Source organism: Barbatula barbatula (assembly GCF_947034865.1).
Source record: "Barbatula barbatula genome assembly, chromosome: 18".
Classification (NCBI taxonomy): domain Eukaryota; kingdom Metazoa; phylum Chordata; class Actinopteri; order Cypriniformes; family Nemacheilidae; genus Barbatula; species Barbatula barbatula.
In genome coordinates this window covers 9862471-9885920 of record NC_136781.1, presented here as the reverse complement: position 1 = coordinate 9885920, position 23450 = coordinate 9862471, and the positions used below count along the sequence as shown (strand labels likewise).

The 23450-nt window shown below is 40.0% G+C and overlaps 1 protein-coding gene across 5 annotated transcripts in view; it reads right to left on the bottom strand.

The window, feature by feature from the left end:
- gria1a (glutamate receptor, ionotropic, AMPA 1a) overlaps window positions 1-18266 on the bottom strand; it is a 62908-nt gene extending 44642 nt beyond the window's left edge. For all 5 annotated transcript variants that reach the window (XR_013787963.1, XM_079480547.1, XM_079480548.1 and 2 more), the window contains exons 1-3: window positions 17971-18266; window positions 17685-17819; window positions 3602-3841 (exon numbers count right to left, since the gene is read on the bottom strand). Coding sequence is in view for 4 of the 5 variants with exons in the window: in XM_079480547.1 (XP_079336673.1) it covers window positions 3602-3841; window positions 17685-17819; window positions 17971-18052 (457 nt within the window). In the remaining variant the exon portion in view is untranslated. The remainder of the gene's footprint in view (window positions 1-3601; window positions 3842-17684; window positions 17820-17970) is intronic.
- Window positions 18267-23450: the final 5184 nt, after the last annotated feature.

The window sequence follows — 23450 nt, the reverse complement described above, 5'->3', positions numbered from 1 at the left end:
AGCATTTGAAAACTGCAGTTCTAAAGCTGAGCTGTAATATAGAAACATCATGTGTTTTTGCATCAAATTATAGAGTGTAGCATCGATAACAGTATTGATAAGTACTCGGTATCGATAAAATCTTAATGATAGCCATCCCTAACATTGTCTATAGCAACAACACCAAAATCAACTTTCCTTTCACATAAGAGGCAACTATTCTGAAGGTTCCCATGACACGAGTTGAAAGCACGAGCGTGTAAATGATTGCACTTAATTTACCAGTGCCAGTGAGAGCATCTTATGCTTATTGTTGCATCAGCACAATGACCAGCACCTTCAAACTCATCCAAACCCCTCTAAACACTCCACGGCTTTTAACGTCAATCTGTGCTTTCTGCTGTGTGAGAGAGCTTTACTGAATATCTCAGGCCAAGTTCATCCAGTAACTCTTTTTCCAGGATGTGCGCAGTCAACACACCATCAAAAACTAACAGTGGGAGTCAATTGCCTCCTGCAATCGGATTCAACGCATGCTCAACAAGCTCTACAAAAATACATAAATAACTCCCATGTGAGCATTTATGTTGGGAATCGTTTATGGAGTGTTTAATGGACTTATTCGGGTTATTTTTATGCATCCAAAATAAAAAAGTGCTCTTGGATTTTATGGGGTTTCTTTAACACAACACCACACAGTTTTAGCATGAGCCGTAATTAAAAAGAGAAAAACAAGGATACATGCATTTTTTATTCATGGACCCAATGAATCTAACAGCAGTGATAACAGGAATAATTATTTTATTTATGGGGTGGGATGAACCACAAAATATATCACTAGGAGTTGGACCTGTGCCAGAACTGTGTCATTCTGTAAAAAAGGACTACACAAAGAAAGTTTATTTGAGAAGTCCAACTGGAAATCAGCCACCAATTGCACTCTGTGTGTTTCTTCAACTACATGCAATTTTGGGTATGTTTGGAACTTTTCATTTGAAATGTAATATGCATAACTATGATGTGTATAAAATACCTTGAATAATGAATGGTTATGTTTTAATTACCTTAGAATGAGATTCTATCTACATACACCGCAGGTTCCCATGAATGGAATTCACCATGTTGTTTTTACAGTAGGCCTAAACGGACAAACTGCTCTACGGAGCATATTTTGTAAATATGTTATATCCTTCAGCAGAAAAACTAAAACGTCTTAGTTCTATGTCAGCCGCGGTAGTGCTTCAAAAGGGTGGGGTGGATACACAGGACCTTAAAAGCAATGATAACACAATCATACATATAACTATATGTACACTTTTATCATTTAAGATTCTAAGCCTGAGTTTGGGACAAAGTTAAAACAATCAAATCTACACACAAATGGCATTTCAAAAAACGACGAAAATAAATCACAAACACATTCTCCGGTTTCAACGTGACCTTCTGATAACAAAACCAAATCTGAAATCTGTTAGTTTGAATAAAAAACGACCCCTGGGACAAAAAAAGACAAAGTTGAACACCTACATACTGTTAAGCATGGGGAAAAATTTAAAAATAGCTGGATTCCGAAGTAAAGGAAGAACACATTGATGGCAGGGGAGAGGAGGAATATTGATTTCCTCATCGGCTTCAGACCGCCTCTGTTTTGAACACTTGCCCTTTGACCCATCTGCATCAGAGCCAGTTTTGCTTTCTGTTTGACTCAGCGTGAGTACAGCCGGACCACTTTAAGACTGCAGGGTGATTTGTCATTAAGGGGCCCACGCTCTCAGCAGGCTGAACAAATGGCGCACGATGCAAACCAAGAACATGGCCAGCGGGGAAAGATACTTCTTCTTAGCATCATTCTTACTCATCTGGGGTGGTATGATGCCAACAGAGTATTACGCTAACATGAAACCCAGCGAGCTGCTGTGAAATTAAAGTCATGAGGTATCTATGTATCTGCATTGGGAGCATACGGCCAGCTGTCGGTGTGGACAGGTTCACATACAGGCTACATACGCTCTCATATGTGTGCTCTTAAAAGGCTGAAAATAACACGGTAGACAGTGCAGCGCTGTATCTAGGCAACAAGAGGCTGGTGATATGGATTCCCGCAGTTTGGTTCCTCTCAGTCACAGAGTTAATGATCCCACAATCTTAACCCAGAGCCCTCAGCACTTTCACAAGATAAAACCATCACCGAGACACTCGTGGCACGCATATGGGCGTGTATCAAACCTGTTGTGTGCCGACCAATGACAGAACTGACAGCCGCAATAAAAAAGGAAAGAGGGGAAAAAAAGGAGACGGGAAAGCTGATGGTAAAAGAGATTAAGTGCCCAAAGCATTGTGGGTAACTATTTCTCCACCTCTGTCCTAAATATCCTGCAATATTCAGATTGCATCATGTTTCCATCATGGCTGAGATGAATGCCTGTGACAGATGGTGACACATTACAGGGATATTGCTGCCAATTGGCTGTAGGGGGGTGGGAAGAATAGCACACCTGGTGCAGACAGGTGTGCCAGACATGGGAAGTGGCACAGTTTGCTCATGACTTTCCTATAGCAGATCTGGGACTTTCAGGAATTTATAGAGTGCACCTGGTGGACTTTTGCTGGATAGATTTTATTCTGACAAAAACACTAGCATGGATCATATCTGATTTATTGTAACATATGGGTTTTAATTACATAATCGAGAGTGGTTTATGCAATTGCTGTGTTATAGAAGAGACGTTTTTAAAACTTGAAATAAAAATTCTCAGAGAACATGTTACCAAAATATTAATCTATTTCATATCAATAGTCCTCTATTTATATTTTACTAAACCCCTGATGATAGAGTCCAGACATCAGAAAAATATCAGTCAATACACATGTTTTCTGTTTTAAAAGAGAGCGAAATTCATTTGTTATGGATGTGACAAAAAATGCTTTAGAGACTCTTTAGAGATTTTTGATCTTCTATTGGTCTCACGCATTCACGTGACGCATATTCAGAGGTCAGAGTTCAACAAACTTGAACTTTGCTATGCAGCGAAACGCAAAATATCTTCGGAAGGCCTTGTATTTCCAGTCTGTCGCATTCGCATGAATGGAGATCAATGGAGTAAGAAGGCAAGTATGACCGGTGCCTGACCCACATATGAAAAACTATCCTTTAAGAAAAAAAGTTTCATCATAAGGTTGGCTCATATAGGACACATTAATGCGCCAATTTTGGGTGTTTACATAGACTTGATGCATGTTGCACAGTATTTATGCAAAAAAATGATGTATAATAATCAAATTATTAAGGAGATTATACGGATAAATATGGTTTAATTAGGACAGAAAATTAAATGTAACAAAGTAGTAAAGATGCTGCACGAGCCTCTACCAGTCCAACTGCTTTCTTGTTATGTAATGCAAAGTTGTTGAACACACAACCAGGCAGCTCTCTCATGAGTCACATCTATATCTGTCACTGCACACCAACAAGTGCACAAACAAAGCGAGAAGAAAACAAAAGCTGACTCAATCCGCACACCAGCAACGTTTGGGTAAACATTGAGACTTCAAAACCAAGCAGCCATTATCAAAATGGAATTATAATAGCTCTCAGCTATAGATCATGAAAAGCAGGTCTCACCAGAGTCTGAGCTGTACATGTAGACGAACTTGGTCCACTTGTAGTGTTCAATAACACCCACCAGGGCGTCTTGCAGTTCGGGTCTGAGCTGGATGACGAACTGGTTGGAGTTTTCCATGGGGAAGCTGGGCGTCACAAAGCAGACGTGCAGTGCGCCGCAGAACGACATCAGCATGTTCACCGTCTTCCTGTCATATATGCCAATGATGGCATAGACTCCTTTAGCGAACTGCGAACAGACTGGATAAGACAACAGAATGTGATTATTTAAAATATAGACATAGAAATATAGACACATCACATGGGTTTGCATGTATGTGGGCGTTAAATCGGAGAGCTAATGTTTTCACAATACATTTTAAGTTCACACTTGGAGACTCAGGGGCATTAGATGTTTTTTGTTTTAATGTCATAGTTTATGTGAATATATATAGTCATACTATGTGAATATTTTGCTAAACCAACACAATCCCCCAGGAATTTGTAACCATTTTATGAGGTGGATAATTCGTATAAATTTGTGCAGCCTTATTTGGACGGCCTATTCTAATGATTGTTTAGTTTTGGAGGATTTACATCGTACAAATTCATACAAATCAGCCACTTTGTAAAATAGTTACGAATTCCTGTCAGTTTGGCAAACCAAATACTATACTCATGTTTTAAAAAAAATCCAAACTAACATGAAAAACTTAATTAATCTGAAAGGGCCTTTTCTGCATGCATAAGAAAAAAACACATTTAATCAATTACACAACACCCATGTTTAGCACCTCACTGATTTTCACACTTGTTGCCAAGCTATTAGTAATTATTTTAATAACTTTAAATGGACTGAAAATGGTCCCGAACAGAATGTGAAGGGACAGATAGTCAATACACAAAAGAGTCTCATACAAAGTGTCTCACTGACATTTACCAAACAGCAGGGCACTTCTCTATCTCGGCTGCCTTGAACGTTGAATATCTTTTCCACTCTCCGTTCTCCCTCCCTGTTGGTGGTAAAATTTCCTCCATCTGTTTTGAACCACCATTCAAAAGCAGGTTTCCCTGTTTATTCATTGAAACGCTGCATCACGCTCTGTTGTTGCTATCTTTGCCCTGGCCGGGTTATTTTTCACTTGAGCTCAGGGACTTACGTTTCAATGCTGCAACTAAACAGATTGAAGTTGCAGTCTGTTCGCTGCCTGAGGCCCAAATCCCAGCGGGGGCAGCCCGAGGGGCGCAGGGGGAGCAGAAGCGATAGGCATGGCCATCACCCAAACTGCCTGCCCCACCACGCAATAGCCAACAAGTAGCAGAGTGCCAGCACCTTGAGCGAGTGTGTTTGCGACCGCTGGCCTGTCCATGGTCTGTGACTCATTTCAATGTTCAGCCACTACAGATTACTTGATAAAGAACACAAAAGAAGATACAGAACACAAAAGAAGATATTTTTAAGAAATTTGGTAACTGAACTACAGCGCTACCCATTTACTTCTATTGTACAGACACAAAACCAGTTGAAGTCAATGGTTAGCGCAGTTGTTCGGTTAGCAACATTCTTAAAAATATCTTCTTTTGTTGTCTGCAGGAGCGAGAAAGTCAAACAGGTTTGGAATGACATGAGGGTGAGTAAACAATGACAGAATTTTCATTTTTTGGGTGAACTATTACTAAGTGTCAAATGTAAAAAGTAAACACAACGCCAGTTTCCATCTCATTATAACCAGAACATTGTGTAATATTCCATGCTGACACGCTAATTTAAAGTGTTCTTTCTACACTTTACATGAAAAATATTCACACGCTTGGTGTGCAATAATCACACGCTAAGCAATAATGAATATCACACTTCAAACAGGCGCTGTGGTAAGCTTTGAGGTAATATTTGGGATGTTCTTATCACACAGCTCTGCATCCTGTGTGACTGATGACTTGCACATTAATTCTGTCTGGGCTGAGTGTCGTGGAGCCAAAGAGAAAGAGAGAGAGGCAGAGAGAAAGAAAATGCAATGTGAGGGACAGCCTCCCTCTGTGTTAGCCTTTATAGAAGACAAATGGCGCATTGAATCAGGCTCCTCCAAGTACCATATGCGCTTGTCTTAAATGGTTTCACATTGTTTACTTTTTTGGCAATTTGTACCATGTTAATAAAGTGTGTTTGTTCCGTTACGACAGATTATTGAATTTAAAGCTCAATTTTTGGCAACAGACATTAATAGACTTAACTTTTAACTTTTTTTTTATGGTTTGGCATATGCCTTCATGCCTTAGAGGTATACATTTATCTTCAGATTAGCTCAGGAACTAAACATACAGTAGCTTTATTGCTGAACTCAATGGAAAAAAATAACACTGTTGTTGCCAGATGTTAAGTGATTAATGCCGCAAAAAACGATTAAAATTATCCTTTTTATGCTAATCCAATTGTTTTTCTAACGAGCCATGAGCAATGAGTGGTGGCTTTTTGTTGGATGCTATTTTCACTGTGTTGTGCTGCCATGTAGCCCCACCCACAGACACATCTCATTGGTCTAAAATTCGGTTGCATATGAAACTGATTAACATGCAGCATTTTGTGTGTTGAGATTATCAGTTTGAATATTTATACAATCATATTCAATGTTTAAATAAAAATCTAATTAAATAAACATCTTAATGTGACAGCATGAGTACATTTCAAGTTCCATCTCAGAAACACTTCACCTTGACTAATCCCAGCAAAGCTAATCAGAGTCAAAACAGTAAAATGGCAAATTAAATGACAATTAAATTGTCATTTAATTTGGGCTTGAAATTACATTTCAATTTGATCCAAGAGGAATTTATCGGATTGAATTGTAGTATTACAGTGAAGGAACTGCTTTGAAGCTGGTCTCCTGGTCTACCTTTCCATGGGTGTAATGATGTGGCAGCAGATCGGACTGTGTGACTCTCTCTCTCCCTCACATCTGCTTCCCTGTTCTGAGGAGTTCCTCCTGACAGGGAGCACATGCTCGTGTCATCCGGCCCTCTAATGACAGAAACACATCGGTCGCCTGCAGTGGTTTGTGTTAGTCTGAGTGGAGCGGTTAAAGCGATCCGGCAACCTCTGGCCAACCTGTGCTCCAAAGACCCTGCCAGCATCTGTCCTTCCTGGCACAATCTAACAAACCGATCTCAACGGGCATTACTAAAACGGGTTATTAATGTGGGGATGACTGATGAACTTGTTGCGCTGAATGTTCCGTTTGTGCCTTGGCGGTGTGTGAAAAGCTAAATCAGATGTAATTTATAGCTGTGGAAGAGATATTACAAAAAAAAGGACTTTTGACTTTTGGCTTACTGTTGCATTTTAACTAAACTGAATCTATCAATTTGGCTTGTGCGTACTATTACTGGGAATTACGTCTTATGCACTTTCTTGAGATGCCACACATATCATACAATCCCTATTGTCATTTAATTTGGGCTTGAAATTACATTGCAACGTGATCCAATAGGAATTTATCGGATTGACTTGTAGTATTACAGTGAAGGAACTGCTTTGAAGCTGGTCTCCTGGTCTACCTTTCCAGTGTCTGTGTTTGTCATCGGCCTGAATTACATCAGTTCCCCCTAATATGTGTGAGGCCAGTCTATTTAAATGACGGCGTGTCTGAGAGATTTCTCGGCAGGCAGTGCTACGGAGTAACCCCGCTTTAAACTGCAGTCTGAGAATAGTCTCAGGTAGACTCCCTCAGGAGGATTGTGCCGACTAAATAGCCATTTCCTTCTCAATCTGTTTCACTTCCTCTCTCTCTCTCTCTTCCCCCTTCAAAAATCATGAGCAGGCAACTTGAGGATTATCTATAGCCATGTGCTCTTGCTTGTGCTGGTGCTAATAGCATGTCTGCATATGGAGAATATCTAAATAGATGATAGCTTTAAAAAAAAGCACGGCTCCACCTCTACCATCTACAGCCTCTGTTTTAATGAGGTGCTCTGCTCTCTCCTTTGGCATGTAGACCTCTGTTCAAACACACACATCATATCCTAAGGCACACTTCAAGAACACACAATCTCCATGCCTCAGAGTTACCATAGAATACAAAACACACACGCACACTGTCGCTCTTTCCCTCCCTCTCTTTCTTTGTCTGAAACACATACATTTGCCCATACTCATTGATGGGAGTCACACATCAACTATACACTGGAGCGTATGTCCGTAGATGCTTTAGGGGAGATCACTTCTGTACCCTGCTATATCTGTGCCTTAAGAGGACAGTTCCAGGTCAGCTATACATAATGTGTTATTTCCAAGAAATTCGACCTTTACACATATAAACACAGTACAGTAGGCAGGATGAGAGCTTTCAACATGTGTATGTTAATAGCTTCTCAGAGTTTATTCATGTCTTGTAACGCTATCTGACAGCTTACATGTATTCAATTGCTCTAACAAGGAAAAAAAACAGTCAAACTAGTTGATTAGTAAGGTTGACTAGTTTGTTCATCCAGATTTTTTTTGTCTTTATTTATTGCTGATATTTTAGTAGTGTTGCTTTAATGTGTGCTGACAGGCTGTTAGACAGTTTGTACAATAAAACTTTAAATAGTTGCGTCTTTACCTTTCCCCACCATTGGCGAGATTTTCTGTCATTTATCAATGTCCTTCTGAAACCTTGTGTCTCCAAATGATTTTTTTTGTCATAAATCATTATTATTAGCAGTGTTGGGCAGTAGCGTCGCTACATGTAGTGATGTAGTGTAACTACATTGCTCAGTAGCGTGGCTGCTAGCAACCCTATCATCCTTAGGAATCTCAGGCTCCCCTCTCCGCTGTTTCCAATATTACCTCCGGCAGATCATTCAAGGTGTCATGGAGGGGCTCGCTGTCCACTGCTCACCACATGATCACTGGGGTCCCTCAGGGATTGGTGCTTGGACCGCTGCTTTTTCCATTTACATGTCATCCTTGGGACCCATCATACACAGCTTCTCGTATCACTGTTATGCTGACAACACCCAGATCTACATCTCATTTCACCCAGACAATACCACTGTAGCAGCCATAACAGCCTGCCTAGATGACATCTCAGCTTGGATGAAAGAGCATCAGCTCCAGCTGAACCTGGCAAAAACAGAACCACTCGTGTTTCCGGAACACCCCACGGTGCAACACGATCTCACCATCCAATTTGGCAATTCCACAATCACTCCCTCTGAATCAGCCAGGAACCTCAGAGTTATATTTGATGAACAGCTGTCCTTCAATGATCACATTGCAAAGACAAAGAAATCCTGTCGATATGCGTTATTCAACAATCGAAAGGTTAGACCCTACCTCACTGAGCATGCGTTACAACTCCTTGTCCAGGCCCTGGTGATCTCAAGGTTGGAATACTGCAATGCTCTCCCTGCTGGTCTTCCTGCAAAGGCTATCAAACAACTTCAGCTGGTTCCAAACGCAGCAGTACGCCTCATCTTCCAACAGCCCAAAAGGGCTCATGTGAAACCCCTTTTCATCTCTCTCCACTGGCTACCGGTTGAAGCCTGGATCAGATTCAAGTCACTGATGTTTGCCTACAGGACTATCACTGAATCTGCACCGGCATACTTTCACACCCTACTACACTCAGCAAACAAGCGGCGCCTTGTAATGCTTTCTCATAAGAGCATTAAATCGCTTTCCCACTCATTCGCCTTCACAACTCCTTCCTGGTGGAACATTCTTCCTATCACGGTCCGGTCAACCACATCTCTCACAACCTTCAAAAAACGACTTAAAACCCACCTCTTCTGTGAACACTTGACAGATAAATGAAAAAAAACCTTTTCAATGTGTAAGTGAACGTTAGACTCCATTAGCAGAATAATATTTAGATAAGAGAGAACGGTTCCTAGCATGCATTGTGTTTACATCAGGGTCAGACTCAGAAATGAATAAGGCTATGGAAAAATTACACCAAGGTGAACAAAATGCCATCCAAATGCAAGATAAAAGGTATTCGAGATATTTAAACTAACTACAACAGTCTCGATCTAAAAAACGAACAAATGACGATTAGAGCATTACATTTTGATTTGCGACAGTGGTGAGCATTACAACCAATCACAGTTCAGCATATGGATATACTGGCCAATCAAAGGCATCTACATGATTCACCGATGAATGAGAGCTGTGAAGTGCGCTGCAGTCTAAAAGTTCATTATAAACATGTGCTTACGAACACGATGTAAGCGAGGAATATTGTTACTGATAGAGTAGCAAGACCCTTTCATGTATAACCTTATGTCATTGAGTGTTTAAGTGGTGTTAATGTTTTTTGATAGTTTTCTTTAAATTCTTGAATATTCCGGAAACAATTCTAGTTTTTTGTTAAATTCTTGCAGTTGAATGTAATGAGCGCCTGCTGTTTTATATTTATGATCATGTGCTCATCAGACTCATTTCAGTTTAAAGACAAATCAGCCTTATACTTTACTTCTTTTGGACAGGTGTACATGCTTTGAGAAGAATTTTACAGATTTAGTTTAGAAATACATTGATGATGTCCCAGAAATGTCAGTTGCTAACGTTCTTCCAAATATCTTTCTTTGTTTTCAACAGAACATAGACATTTGTACAGGTTTGGAACAACTTGAGGGTGATTAAATGATGACAGAATTTTCCTTGTTGGATGGAGTATCCACTTAAAACACGCAGGGGCAGAAAGAGTTAAATAAATGCCCTTTAAAGCACCACTGCCACAGACATGCATATTCAAGCAGACATCTCGAGGCACGTGCATGCTGCTCTATTTCACTGCAATCCATGTAGCTATTTAAGAACGCAAGAATGCATCTTCAGTAAACAACCTAATTGAGGTCAGATGAACCCGAATCCAGTCTAATTATGAGGCTTACAGTTAGGGATAGAGAATAATAATTAGTCCACTAATGGTTAAAGCAACCCACCAACTAATCGATTTTAGTTTTTCACTTCCCTACTAAAGGCAAATTTTTTTTTTAAGAATAAAATTACAATTAAGCAATTAATTACTACAGCACTGTTATTTTTTAAATATAGCCCAGGGCGAAGTTAATACTAAGGACACAAATGTTTTCCGCAATGTATTTTTTAAATAAAATTATTAATTGTGATTCTTTCATTGGATGACATGTAAACAGAAAATAAATGTGAGCTGCATAGTCATAAACAACGGTTTGCTACTGTACAGTCATTTATCATATGCTGCTTTTCATTTTAAAATGAATGTAGTTGGAAATATTTACATAATTCAAAACAGATGTGTATTTGTCTTTACCTAATAATACTTTCTACTCTACTTGGCATGTGTTAACCCTGAAATATCTTTTCATTGTGTATAACAGTAGTCATGTTCTAAGCCTGTCTGCTGACAAGCCTCTCAGGGCAGAAATGACTGTTATCATTCCTACACCAGAAGAACAAACCAATTTAGTGAAGGCCAGGGGCTACCTCTGAAAAAAAATCATTTTTCTATTACCCAAACACAACAAATAGCCAGAGAACCGCATCTCATTTTGCCCATCATGTTTGCCACAGTAAAAGCTCATAACATATGGACAGTTTAAGCTCCTGTGCGATGTTTGTGTCACTTTATGGAAACAACTAAATTGTCCTGCCCGGTGGCTGACATTAAGAGTTACCGCTGTGGCCGTAAAGCATTATTTAAAAGCTGCACGTACACATTTTGAACTGCTGAATTTCTAAGCTGTCTGTAACAGCCATCGCCTTGCTGGTCTATGAATCAAACTTTGTCCAGTACATAACCGTTTAGATTTAGCTGTGTTTAATATGGTGTGACGGCACCTCGAGCCATGTCGCTTGCTGTGTCTGATTGCCTTTAATGTTAATGATATACAGAGCTATGGGTTCTTGATACTGAAGGCCCTAAATATCTCTCACTGCAGCAGAAGAGATCCAGTGTTGGGTAGGCAGAGCCCCCCAGGTGCACGGAGTGCTGCTATGTCCAAATGAGGGTTCAATCCTTCTGAATGAATCATTCTCGCAACCTGAGCGTAAGAGAGCAGAATGGATAAATATAGAAGAATAAAAACCATCTCAATGGCCCATGTAAGCACACATGCTGGCTGGCACAACTGTGTGCTCACACCTGCATATATCCAACCACGCGCATCAACACACACAGGCAAACTTAAACCCCTTCACGTGTGTAATTAAAGAGATAGTTCACCTAAAAATTGTTTTATCATGTTATTTCAAACCTGTGTGACTTTCCACCTTCTGCAGAACACAGAAGAAGATATGTTAAAGAATGCTGGTAACCAAATAACGTTGAACACCATTGACTTCTATTGTGACACAAGACCACTGAGACAATTCTGAAAATATCTTCTTTTGTGTTTCACAGATAAAAGAGTCAGATCCTTAGGTAGGCCAACTAAAAGGGCATGTGACCCACAAAATGTGATGCTCAGTTTGTAGCGTATAGGGACTGAACTAGGAGGTCACACTTCAAAACAGTGCTAATAGTGCCGTGAGGTTGTGGCCGCTGAGCTCGGCGTGTGTCCTCAGCTACAGTAGACAGAGAAAGGACAAAGCCTTGTCCTCAGACAGACATCAGTAACCCACATCTTTTGCTGAAGTTATATTGCTAAGGAAAATAAAAGCAGATGTCAGCTGTACCAGGAAGCAGCCGGCCTCTTTCATTCTTTCTAATTCTTTGTTTCAATATTAAAACAATGGCGACTTAATGCCTAATTAAGCTGGTAATTGAGAACCTCAGACCCTGTCCACTCCATTCACAAGCCATCTGAGGAAACAGCATGTGCACCCTGTTGTCTACCTAGAATGTGAAACCCTCCCCCTCTCTTTCACACACACACACATAGATGATTAGAGATGGAAATTGACATTTAAAGATACTTAAGAGTCAGATTTCACGTAACATTTGTATATTTTCAATGAATATGTTGAATATGTTGTCTTTTTGTGTTTTTCTCAACATACAATGTTCAACTCTCATACAATTCACACTGCAAGGTAAAAAAATCATTTTGCACTAGCCTGGGACCAAATTAATACTCAGCCAACAGTCAAATGTACAGAATGTAAAAAATATCTTCCTAGTATTTTCCACACCTTAGAACTGTATCTTTCATACACTACTACAGTAGACTGTATTTCCTTAAAAGTAGTTCATCCAAAAATTCAAATTCTGTCACATTCATTCACCATCTTGTCATTTCAAACATGACTTTCATTCTTCTGCAGAAAACACAAGATTATTTGAACAATGTTCGTAACCGAACAACGCTGTACCCTTTCACTTCTAATGCATGGACATAAAACCAATGTAAGTGAATGGGTACTACCGTTATAGGTTACCAACAGTTTTCAAAATATCTTCTTTTATGTTCTGCAGAAGAAAGAAGGTCGTACACGTTTGAAATGAGTAAATGATGACAGAATTTGGGGTGAACTATCCCTTTATTGTAGTTCATGATTACAGTACGTCTCTAGATGCAACGTATAGGGATTTGAATAAAAAACCTCCTCAAACCCTCTATGGTGATGTCGGCGATGACAGCCGCATGTGTCCTCATTAAGACAGGAAGCTCAGTCTATATTGGGCATACGCCTAATGAACCATAATTGGACTTTCCACAGTTTACAATGGTACTGGTATTGTCATTCACTGATACTGATCCTTGTACTTGTCATTTCCACTGCAAAAATAAATAAATTCCCTAAGCGTGTTACCACCTTTAGATTCTTTGTTCTAGTTTCACGACAACCGATTGTAACACAGTTGTCATGTTTTTGAGATCGAACAGACGAGAGCAGACGAGACGCCGTCTTTGTCTCTCATTAACGTAAAGTACTGTGCAAGATGAGTGCAAGTCTCTCTCAAACTGAACATGACAGCTTCTCTCTTATCCTCCATTCAGCAGAAGTACAGCCCTTACTGGATCCTTCCTCTTAACCCGTAACAACACCACCAGCTACGATACACCAGAGATCCAAACCCACCTTTAACAAGCCACCATATCCAACTATCAGACTGATGTTATGTGTGCAGCGATTTAGAGTTAACATGGGATGTTACAGACCTGGTCTGTGTTTTTTATGGACAAGGTCATCAATTAGACTGTGGCGTGAACATCTTTGTTGATTATAATGTGCCAGGTGTTGACATGATGTAATTCTAGGTTGTTTATGGTTGCTAGGCAACTAACGTACATATCTTCAATATGACATATAACATTTTAACATATAACATCTGTAACATAATTATAGACAGGACCTCCTGGAAATTGTTCAGCTTTAAGCAAACCCCATTCTGATCATCATCTTGTTATGATTACAGTGTGGTCGTACGAAGCAATTCGCTCTGGGCGAAGTGTAAAGCCGTGAAAGCCGAGGGTTATCCCTTCCCCCTCAGTCTCCTGTTACACAATAATAAAACGCCACAAAGCCAACTCCCCTCACACACAATCCAAAAGAGGGAACATTACCGGCATGCTGGCTGTACGCATTTCACTGTGACTGTGAGATGTGCAGGAAGACATGGTGCAGAGGGTTATTATTTCCTTCTCGGTGCGAAGCACTGAAAGACATCTCAGGCTTATGACAGAAACGGCTGCCGTTTTCCAAGAGACTCTCTAATGCATGTTTACAGCTTTTCTCCCGAAAGCAAAATCAGATGCGAAGGTGCAAACTACATATTGTAAAACACCTAATAAAGGAGAACATGCGATACGCGCGACTCTTCAGCAGTACCACAGCAATAAAAAAACCCAGATGTTTCATTTACAATACCATATATTGAAACTTTGTGTAAATCACTGTAAATACAGAAATGTTTTTTTTGTTGTAAATGTTTGTATGTGTACTGATATATCACTCCTGGCCTGGAAGGTGTCTTGCTAGGGGGTCTGAGAACACACTCTCCTTTAGATCTTAAAGCAGGCTCTTGAGTTTTTCCACGAAGGAATTGGTGAGCATTTCATATTGACCGAGGAGCCTTTGCTTGGGGTTCAGCTATTGATCAGCTCTAATTCTGCTCAGGGATCAAATAAATGAATCCACCATTAGCTGCAAGGACTTCAAATGTCAGCGAGACGGTTGGGGGTCACTGAATAAATTGCAGGTTTACACACAGGCCCTTCATACTGGCATTCTTTTGAAATTGAAAGTGAAAATGTGTCATTTCCTGATAAGAGAGAGAGAATGAAAACGCAAGATATTTTGGTGTTATTTATTACTTTATGAATCATTCATTGTAATGAATTGTTAACGATTACCAAACATACAGGATACTGCTTTTTCACTTACTAGCCTCCCAGAGTCCATCTTAGCCAGGTTTACATGTGCAGTTTTAAGGGCTGTGCCACGGCGGTGTCATGCCCATTCAATCTGATTTTTTAATAGTCAGTTTTGCACGCAACCTCCAAATGACGGGTTAGACATCTATTTATCAGTTGCATGATTCTATAGGAAGAAATTGTATAAGTTATGAGCTGCACCCATGTCTGTCCTCTTTTGGAGATTTTTGCCGTTTGGATCACATACAGGAGCTTAACATTTATCAATCCGTCAAGATAGTATAGTATCTATCTGGCACTGGCACGCGGATCTTAGTTGGGATATGCGTGCATGCGCATGATAGCGTGTCAATGCAAGTCAATGAACAATCTTCATTGCGAAATTTGTTTTATTTATTTGTGATTGTTTACAAAATGTCAGATTTGTTAAATGCAACAGTAAAACATGGCTGTTCACTTTTAGAAGTTGGAGTGATGCTTTCTTTTTCTTAAAATAATGTGAAATATATGTTAGTTATATGATTTCTTTAATAGATTTCAATACAATTTAAATTGATTTTAGAAAAATAAATACCGTGCTTCCTATAGATTACCATAAAACCCCTAGAATCCTACAGAATGCACATTATTCATGTATTTTTTATATTTGCATTGATAAACCTTCCGGAATGTCTGTCTTCAGAAAATGGGGAATAAACTAAAATATCTTAAGAAGATTTGTTTGTGTGCCTTTCTTTTAGCATGTCAGCAGTTATTCATCAAACGATGAAAAAGAGTGTCATAATCAGACACATATGCAGACGTGCAAGACGAATACACATTCTGCATTATAAATAGCTAAATCTGCTGGATTCCAGTGGCGGAGAGATGTTGTACAGTCCCTAAATCTCAGTGTTGCAACAGCAACCTAGCAAAACTGGCTTCAAAGATAGAATTGTTGCATGCAAATTTACTACAGTAAAGGTTTTGACGTATTTGAGGAGTTATCAGACTCGCATTTTTTTGTAAATCAAAAACAATGTCAAAACGTTGTCAAAATACATGTCAAAATTCATCTAAGCTATACCAGCAGGTGCAATTTATTCTTAGTAAATTTCAGCATGTTTCATATAATTGTCAACAACAGCAGCACATGCAATATGCCTTTGTGTTCCAATTTTTTTTAAAGCTTTCTTAGGTGACACCAATTCTTATTTATTTAACCTTTTCCCCAGAATACGAGCGCACTTCCCCCACTGGTATACCCTAGCAGGTGCAGATGTGGATGATTTGCTTTAAGGATTGAGCCCACACAGAGGGGGTACAGCTGAGGGTAAGTTTCCTCAGGCGTCTCCGGATGCACATTCAGTTTCTGGCACAAGAGGCCATTCAGCATTAGACAGAGTCAGGGCCCTCACAGCAATCCTCTCACAGCTCACTGCGCAAGGGCCGCCCATTCACCACACAACAAATCAGGAGGGCAGAGCAATACAATGGACTTTCGATTATACAGGACACTCTCCTGCCGCATTTGAATATGACAAAAATATATAAGCGAGTAGAAAATTGCCATCATGGCATAATGAGCATGTTAAAGGTTCAAGAGAGAAGCTAATAGCGGGCTGTCTCTTCTCTCTAAAGTCCCACAGCCCTAACAGAATCAGTGGGTGTGGTTTAATAATACTATTGGGAGACCTCAAAATTAATGTTTGGATCTGCATCATATTATCCATTAATAAGGCCATTCTTTTGTTAGACTGATCTGCCTCAGGGCAGGAGAGAGAGTACAGCGTGAGGCACGGATGGTCCTGACAAACAATCCTGGAATATTTGAGCTAGGGTGTCTATGAATAGCTACAAATTTACAGCAATATGCGAAGTAATGTAAGGATTTAATGTGCATGTCTTTGATGTTCTCTCTAAAAAACACCCACAAATTGTAAACATGCCACAGAACTGAAAGAGTCTGTAGTTTATGCTCCAGGGTTGGTGTCAGACTGTATTAAAAAACCGAAACATTCCTTAATGCTTACATTTAAAATACGTAAGTAAAGGACTTTAAATAAACTGAAAATACGAGAGGCTTCTCATTCTAAAAATAAAGAACCTTTCCGAGTGATAATCTTATAAGAGCTGTACATTATTATAAAGAATAATATGTTCCACTCAGGGTTTGAGTCTGTTTTCATTCTAAACATGCTGCCACATGACGCTTGCTCTTCCAACCTGCGCTTTTTCAGAATAAAACACAAATGTCTCGCATGTCTTTAAAAAAAGAAACCTCAAAAGCTGTGCACCACAGTCGAACATACGCACATCTCGCCGACAATTGCGATATTAATTGATAACAATCACCATGTGATCATAGTGGCACGGAACCGTTTCGTGAATAGCGCGCACTCATTCTGACAGAAAACTGAGAGCAACTGTAAACATTATTGTCAAACGAATTACACTGAAATAAAAACTACGTACGACGAGATAAAGTTGATAATGAGGTTATTTCCCTCACATCAGCGACATTCAAGAATATTCCTGGCGTAACGGGTCGAGCTTTAGATCTGAGGGAGATGCTGGTTTATATGGTCAGACTAACGAAGATTCTCCCACCTTCGGTGAAAAATGTCACTAACTAATTTAATGTAAGCCCATTAGTCGTTTAATATAAAACGAGAGTTATAAATAGATCAAGTAGATTTTCCAGCCGAGGTATGCGCAACAGGGAGAAACTTTCACATCTCGACTTTTTTACTCGTTTTCCTCATATGAAAGCAACAGTTATCAAGAGCAATGCCTTTATATCTACAACACACATTTTCTTCACTGTTAAACGGATTGTACTTACAAGCATATGTCATGGAGAAGCTATTCCCCATTTTGACCATATCCACTTGAGGAACCAGTTTAGGGATTTCCTGGTGTTGCGAGAGCGCAAACCGAAACACCTCATATTCGTGCGATTCGGTTGGGAATAGCCCTCCTGTGGGAAAAGAAAAACCCCACAATCCATAAACGATTTCACTTGTTTTCTAGTAAAGACAGAATTATTCAGGAAAAAGCTGGATCTCCAGTCTTTCTCCGTCGTTTTCCCCCTAACGCTCCATCTTTCTTTACTTCTGTCATTCACTCACCTATGTTGATGTTACTTGGGAAACTGGAAGCGAAGCACAATCCCAGAAAACTGGTGCAGAGCAGTGTGAGGCTTCGCTGCATATTTCCTTTTGCATACGCGAAGAACAAGAAGACCGAATCCCAAGCATGGGTGTGCGCTAGTTTATAATGTCTTCTTTCTTGTGTTGGATGATCTCACACTATCGGTACATCGGCGAGTGAGCGGTGTGGATTACAGGTGCGCGTCTCAGCGCGTACTATCCTCGCGCGCGCTGCGTGCTTGTCTGTGGCGTTCTGCGCGAGCTCCGCTTCCTCTACGATCCGCGGGCGCGCGAAGGGGGAGTGAGGGACTCCATTAGAATGCTCATCATACAGTAACAGCGTGTTCGTGTGCACTTTCCAGATGTATTTTTTCATGCTATAACACTGCGTAATGGATAGAAACCGTAACAGGAACGAAGAGCCCATAGACCCATTACAAGTAATAATTCTATAAATGAAACGGTTTAATCACCTTATATAAAGAATCCTATATGGAACCTCTTTGAGTAGGCAAAATTTTGGCTTAACAGAGGGACCACCTGTATATCTTCAAAATATGTTTTAAAGCCTTATTAAAATGTAAATCATATGTTCGGAATATAGCCCTTTTTGTCAAACTATTATGTGCTGTACATCAGAATACAGGTAGATTAAATTTTAGTTTTAGACCAAGAAGAAATCATAATTTAAAGCTTTATTCGTTTAGGCCTACTATTAATATCTGTTTAACGAATTCCTATTGCAAAACCCTACATATTTCAAACTGCCACAAAATACAGGGCTGCCTTTTAATAGTAAGTGATGTATCTGCTTTAGTTGACAAAAATATTCAAACAGGGACTTAAAATGATGTTAGTTTGTCAGATGTCATGTTAAAGCGAAATCATCCTTTAAGATGTTGCGAGGCAATCTCTAACACTTAGAGCTACACAGCCAGCTTCACAGACACTTTGATTCAGAACAACAGCGGGTTATTTATATCCACTACACTTTTAGTGTGATAAAGAGTACCTGCTACTGCAGGAAATAACATGCCAGTCACTGTCTCAGAGTCATATAGAAAGTGAGTCATTGAAGTGCTCATGTTTGAGAATCAAATATTAAATATCTGATTCAGTAAATAGTAAAATGGCTATATACATTTCATTATAGAATTATGCTAAACACTTTGTCTCAATATTGTGTTTGTAATGATAATAAATTGAAACTTTGACTTTCTTACTCATAAGCTGCAGTAAATGACAAAATATTTATTTAGCAGCAAACAACCTGAATCAGGAATTTGACATGGCTCAGTACATCTCTCATTTGTGATAACACTGTAAAGTCTCTTTGGGAAGTTCCATTCTTGATTATAAAAAGGGTAAAGTAAATCCTGCCTTTTACACAATTAGGATTAAGTGCCCTCATTTATCAGACCCTATGCAATTGCTTCCACTGGATAATGGAAAATAGCTTTTTTTGCAATTTCTCCTCAAACACAGGACCCTATTAGCATATTTTCACTGACAATAACATTTTGGCGATTAAAGGGGTGCGGAAACAAGAGCGTTTTTCTCCTGTCTTTAATTTAACATGCATGGTTCAGAGATCATAAAATTATAGATATCAACCGGCTTTGGGACCATTGTGAGTACAGAAATGTGGCGAGACCGTCAACAGCGGAGCAAAAAATTAAAGAGAATGTTTGAGAACCTACCATCATCTACAAAGTGTGAATGAGACGGGATCATTTATTATTATGAACTGAGTTCAAGAGGAAAGCCCACATACAAATGAGTCGAGATGAAACATATGGGCTGCAATCAGCCATGTGAGCTTCTTACCATGAAGCTGAATTACTCATTTGAAAGTGAGAAGGTGAGAATGCCTTTCTCATTAAGCCTGTATGATATTTAACCCAAAAGACCTCTATTAGACATCAAAGCGAAAGGTAGAGTTAGAGGCTCAGAAAATGAGTTGCACGCATTACATAAGATGTTTTGATTATTGCACAAACTGCTAGCTCTGCGTAAATAATGATATGTGCACCCCTTTTTACTGTAGCCCACACAATTAACCATTCGCATTACAGTGAGGCTGTCAAAGACCTCAAACCGTTCATTCCAGCAATATTTTTCTTCCATATGCATCATGCAGGATACCGATTACATATTTTCCTAGGGTCTGTTATACTGCATTCAGTTTTACAGGAACATTACGAGCGAAAAAGCAGCATGCCCATGTTACTTATCACATAATAGCTCCCAGGTGGCCAGTCTTATTTACAGTAGTTAAACTCAACGTGGCTCAGGAGTGTACATTTGTGAATATACAGTATGAACAGTACCAGAAAGACAGAAGGTGAATAATTTACTGCTTTACGCATTCCAGCTATGCCTTAAAAGTTCATCTGGGAGAGTAGGTCAACTTTCTAATTAGCACATTTGGTTATTTCAGAAACAAACGTTTAATACTTAAGGGTACATACAATCAAAAAAGGTCTTACCTCCTCTGCCTTAACATGACAGCGCCCCTATGCGCGTAACAAGGTCAATAAATACACAGTCGACTGACTCCAGTGTGAAAGAACTAGGCTGGCCTACACAATGCCTACATGCATTATAAATTCACAAAAGCGTTTGAAATAGAGATGCACTGATATATTGGCTGATAAATGTATCAACGATAAAAGGATTTTTTCATGACCAATAGTTTAAAAACAGTCGAAGATCAGGGCCGATTAACCTAATATAGCCTGAAAATGCAATGAATTTGTGCTCTGTGTATAATTTTTTAAGAAACACTGCCAGTTTGATATTCAATATTATTAGTCACTATATGAATTAATAACATGCAGAAAGTTGAAAAAATATTAATTTAATCTTAAGAAGCGGCAGATATCACGGCTATTGTACTGGAGAAATATATTATCGGTGCATTTAGTTTGAAAGACACATTTTTTACCTTTAATGACTTCTAATGCCCAGCATACTGATATGGAAATGAAAAATCAAAGGTAACGGTGTCAACATTCAATGCTTAACTTCAACTTTACATATTATGTGATTATTGATGTGCAACGTCATTAGAGTATGTGATTGATTGGTCCTTTATGTTTTTAAGGAAGAGAGAGGACTATATTGTATATTTCAGTAACATGTTGAGATAGACTGTGTGCTTATAGACCACTTCAAAAGATGCGCCTTCGGTTTCAGTTTTAATATAATATTTTTTTTTCCTTTAATCTTATATTACCCCCTTTACCTTCTTTAAAACCTTCTCTGCTCTTCTTTACCTGCCTGCCCCCCACCTTCATCGGACTTAACAGCAAATTATTTAGCATCTTCCTTTGAAGAGAAAACTACAACCATCAGCAGTCAGTTCACTTCGCCACAATCACCTGAACCTGAACAAACTCCGGAAGCCTGCTGGCACCCCTCTTTCTCCCTCCTGTCTCAAGCTAATGTTTCTGGGTAGTTCTAATCATCTACAGCCTGCCCACTGGATCCCATTCCCAAACATCTCCTTCAAGCCATCTCCCCAACGGTTGTCCCCGCTCTGACCCACAACTCTTCTCTCACCACTGGTACATTTCCCACAGCTTTTTAGGAGGCCCACATAACCCTGCTACTAAAGAAACCCACTCTTGATCCTGTATTGCTAGGAAACTGCAGACCAATATCTCTCCTCCCCTTCATTGAAACCCTGAGCGTGTGGTAGCTTACCAGCATTCCTCATTTCTCACACAGAACAACCTCTTGGACAGCAACCAGTCTGGATTCAAGAGTGGTCATTCCACCGAGACTGCACAGCCCTCAGTCATCGAAGCCTTGAGACTGGCAAGGGCGGCCTCTAAATCATCTGTACTCATCCTCCTGGATATCTCTGCCACATTCAACATTGTCAACCTTCACATCCTCCTGTCGAACCTCAGGACTATTGGTGTTTCTGGAACGGAACTACGGTCGTTCGAGTCTTACCTCTCGGGAGATGAGGTCTCTGAGTACCAGCATCTCAGTACGGGGTACCCCAGGGCTCAGTTCTTGGACCCCTGCTCTTCTCCATATACACAAAGTCCATAGGTTCTGTCAGTCGGAAAAAGGCCTTTTCTTATCACTGCTATGTGGATGACACCTGTCATTTCAGCCTAATGATCCGACTGTTTCTGCGCGCATCTCAGCATGCATGAACAACATCTCACACTGAATGAAGGACCATCACCTGCAGCTGAACTGCTCGTGATCCCGGCAGACCCGAAGACTCAGCATGACCTTTCCATCCAACTAGGTTCATCAACCACTACTCCTTCCAGAACCGCCAGAAACCTGGGCGTGGTAATTGATGATCAGTTGAACTTCACATATCATGTTGCCAGCCCCACCAGGTCCTGTAGATTAATCCTCTACAATATTAGGAATATAAGACCTTTCCTGTCTGAGCATGTGTGGCGGGCAGAAAGTAACACAGGCACAGTTGTTCACGATTTGTGCCCCGGAGGGTGATTTATTTACAAACAAGTGATGGGTGTGGTGCGGTGTGAGCTGTGGGGAACCTGCTTCTGTCTCAGTGTGTACGTGGTCGTGTGTGATCTCCAGGGTGCGTGAGTGGGTTGGCGTATCTGCTTTTCGTTATCCCCTCGTCTCTGGAAGGGGAAAGAAAACAGCCAGGCGTTAGTCATTCAGTGAATGGGAGAACAAGCTCACCCTTATCCTCTTCTTTTGATTGAGCCGTTTCCATGGCGACGCTGATTGGCCATTGGCCCGCTCGCCACAGCATGCTAGGCAAGTTCTTGTCCAGGCTCTTGTCATGTCCAGACTGGACTATTGCAATGCTCTACTAGCTTATCTTCCAGCTTTGACAACCAGACCTCTTCAGATGATCCAGAATACAGCGGCAAGAGTGGTCTGCAACGAGCCGAAAAGAGCTGCGTCACTCCTCTGTTCGTTAAGTTGCACTGGCTCCCTATTGTTGCTTGCATCCAATTAAATGTTCTGCTATTGGCCTACAAAACCACCACTGGTTTGGCAGCCCATATCTTCACTTACTAATGCAGACTTATGTACCCACCCAATCCCTGGGTTCAGCTATCAAACAACGTCTTGTGGTGCCGTCCCACAAAGGGAAAAAATCCCTGTCCCAAACTTTCTCAGAATGGAACTCCCTCATGCCACAAGATCAACAGATTGCATTTCTTTAACAATCGGCTAAAACACATCTCTTCCCTCAACATCTTACCCATTAATACAGTCTTCTACTTCTTCTCTACATTCCTATGGTCCATAGCAATGTTGCATGCATTAGGATAATGGTGTTTTGACTGTATCACTTGCTACAGTTGTAAATGTATTCACCATCAAACAAAGTGATTTTTTTTAATGTGTGGCATATACATCAAAACACTGCCATGTGTTTTCATATTTTTTTGGCTGAAGTCAACTTCTTTCATGCATTTAATAAAAATTACACAATAAAGAAA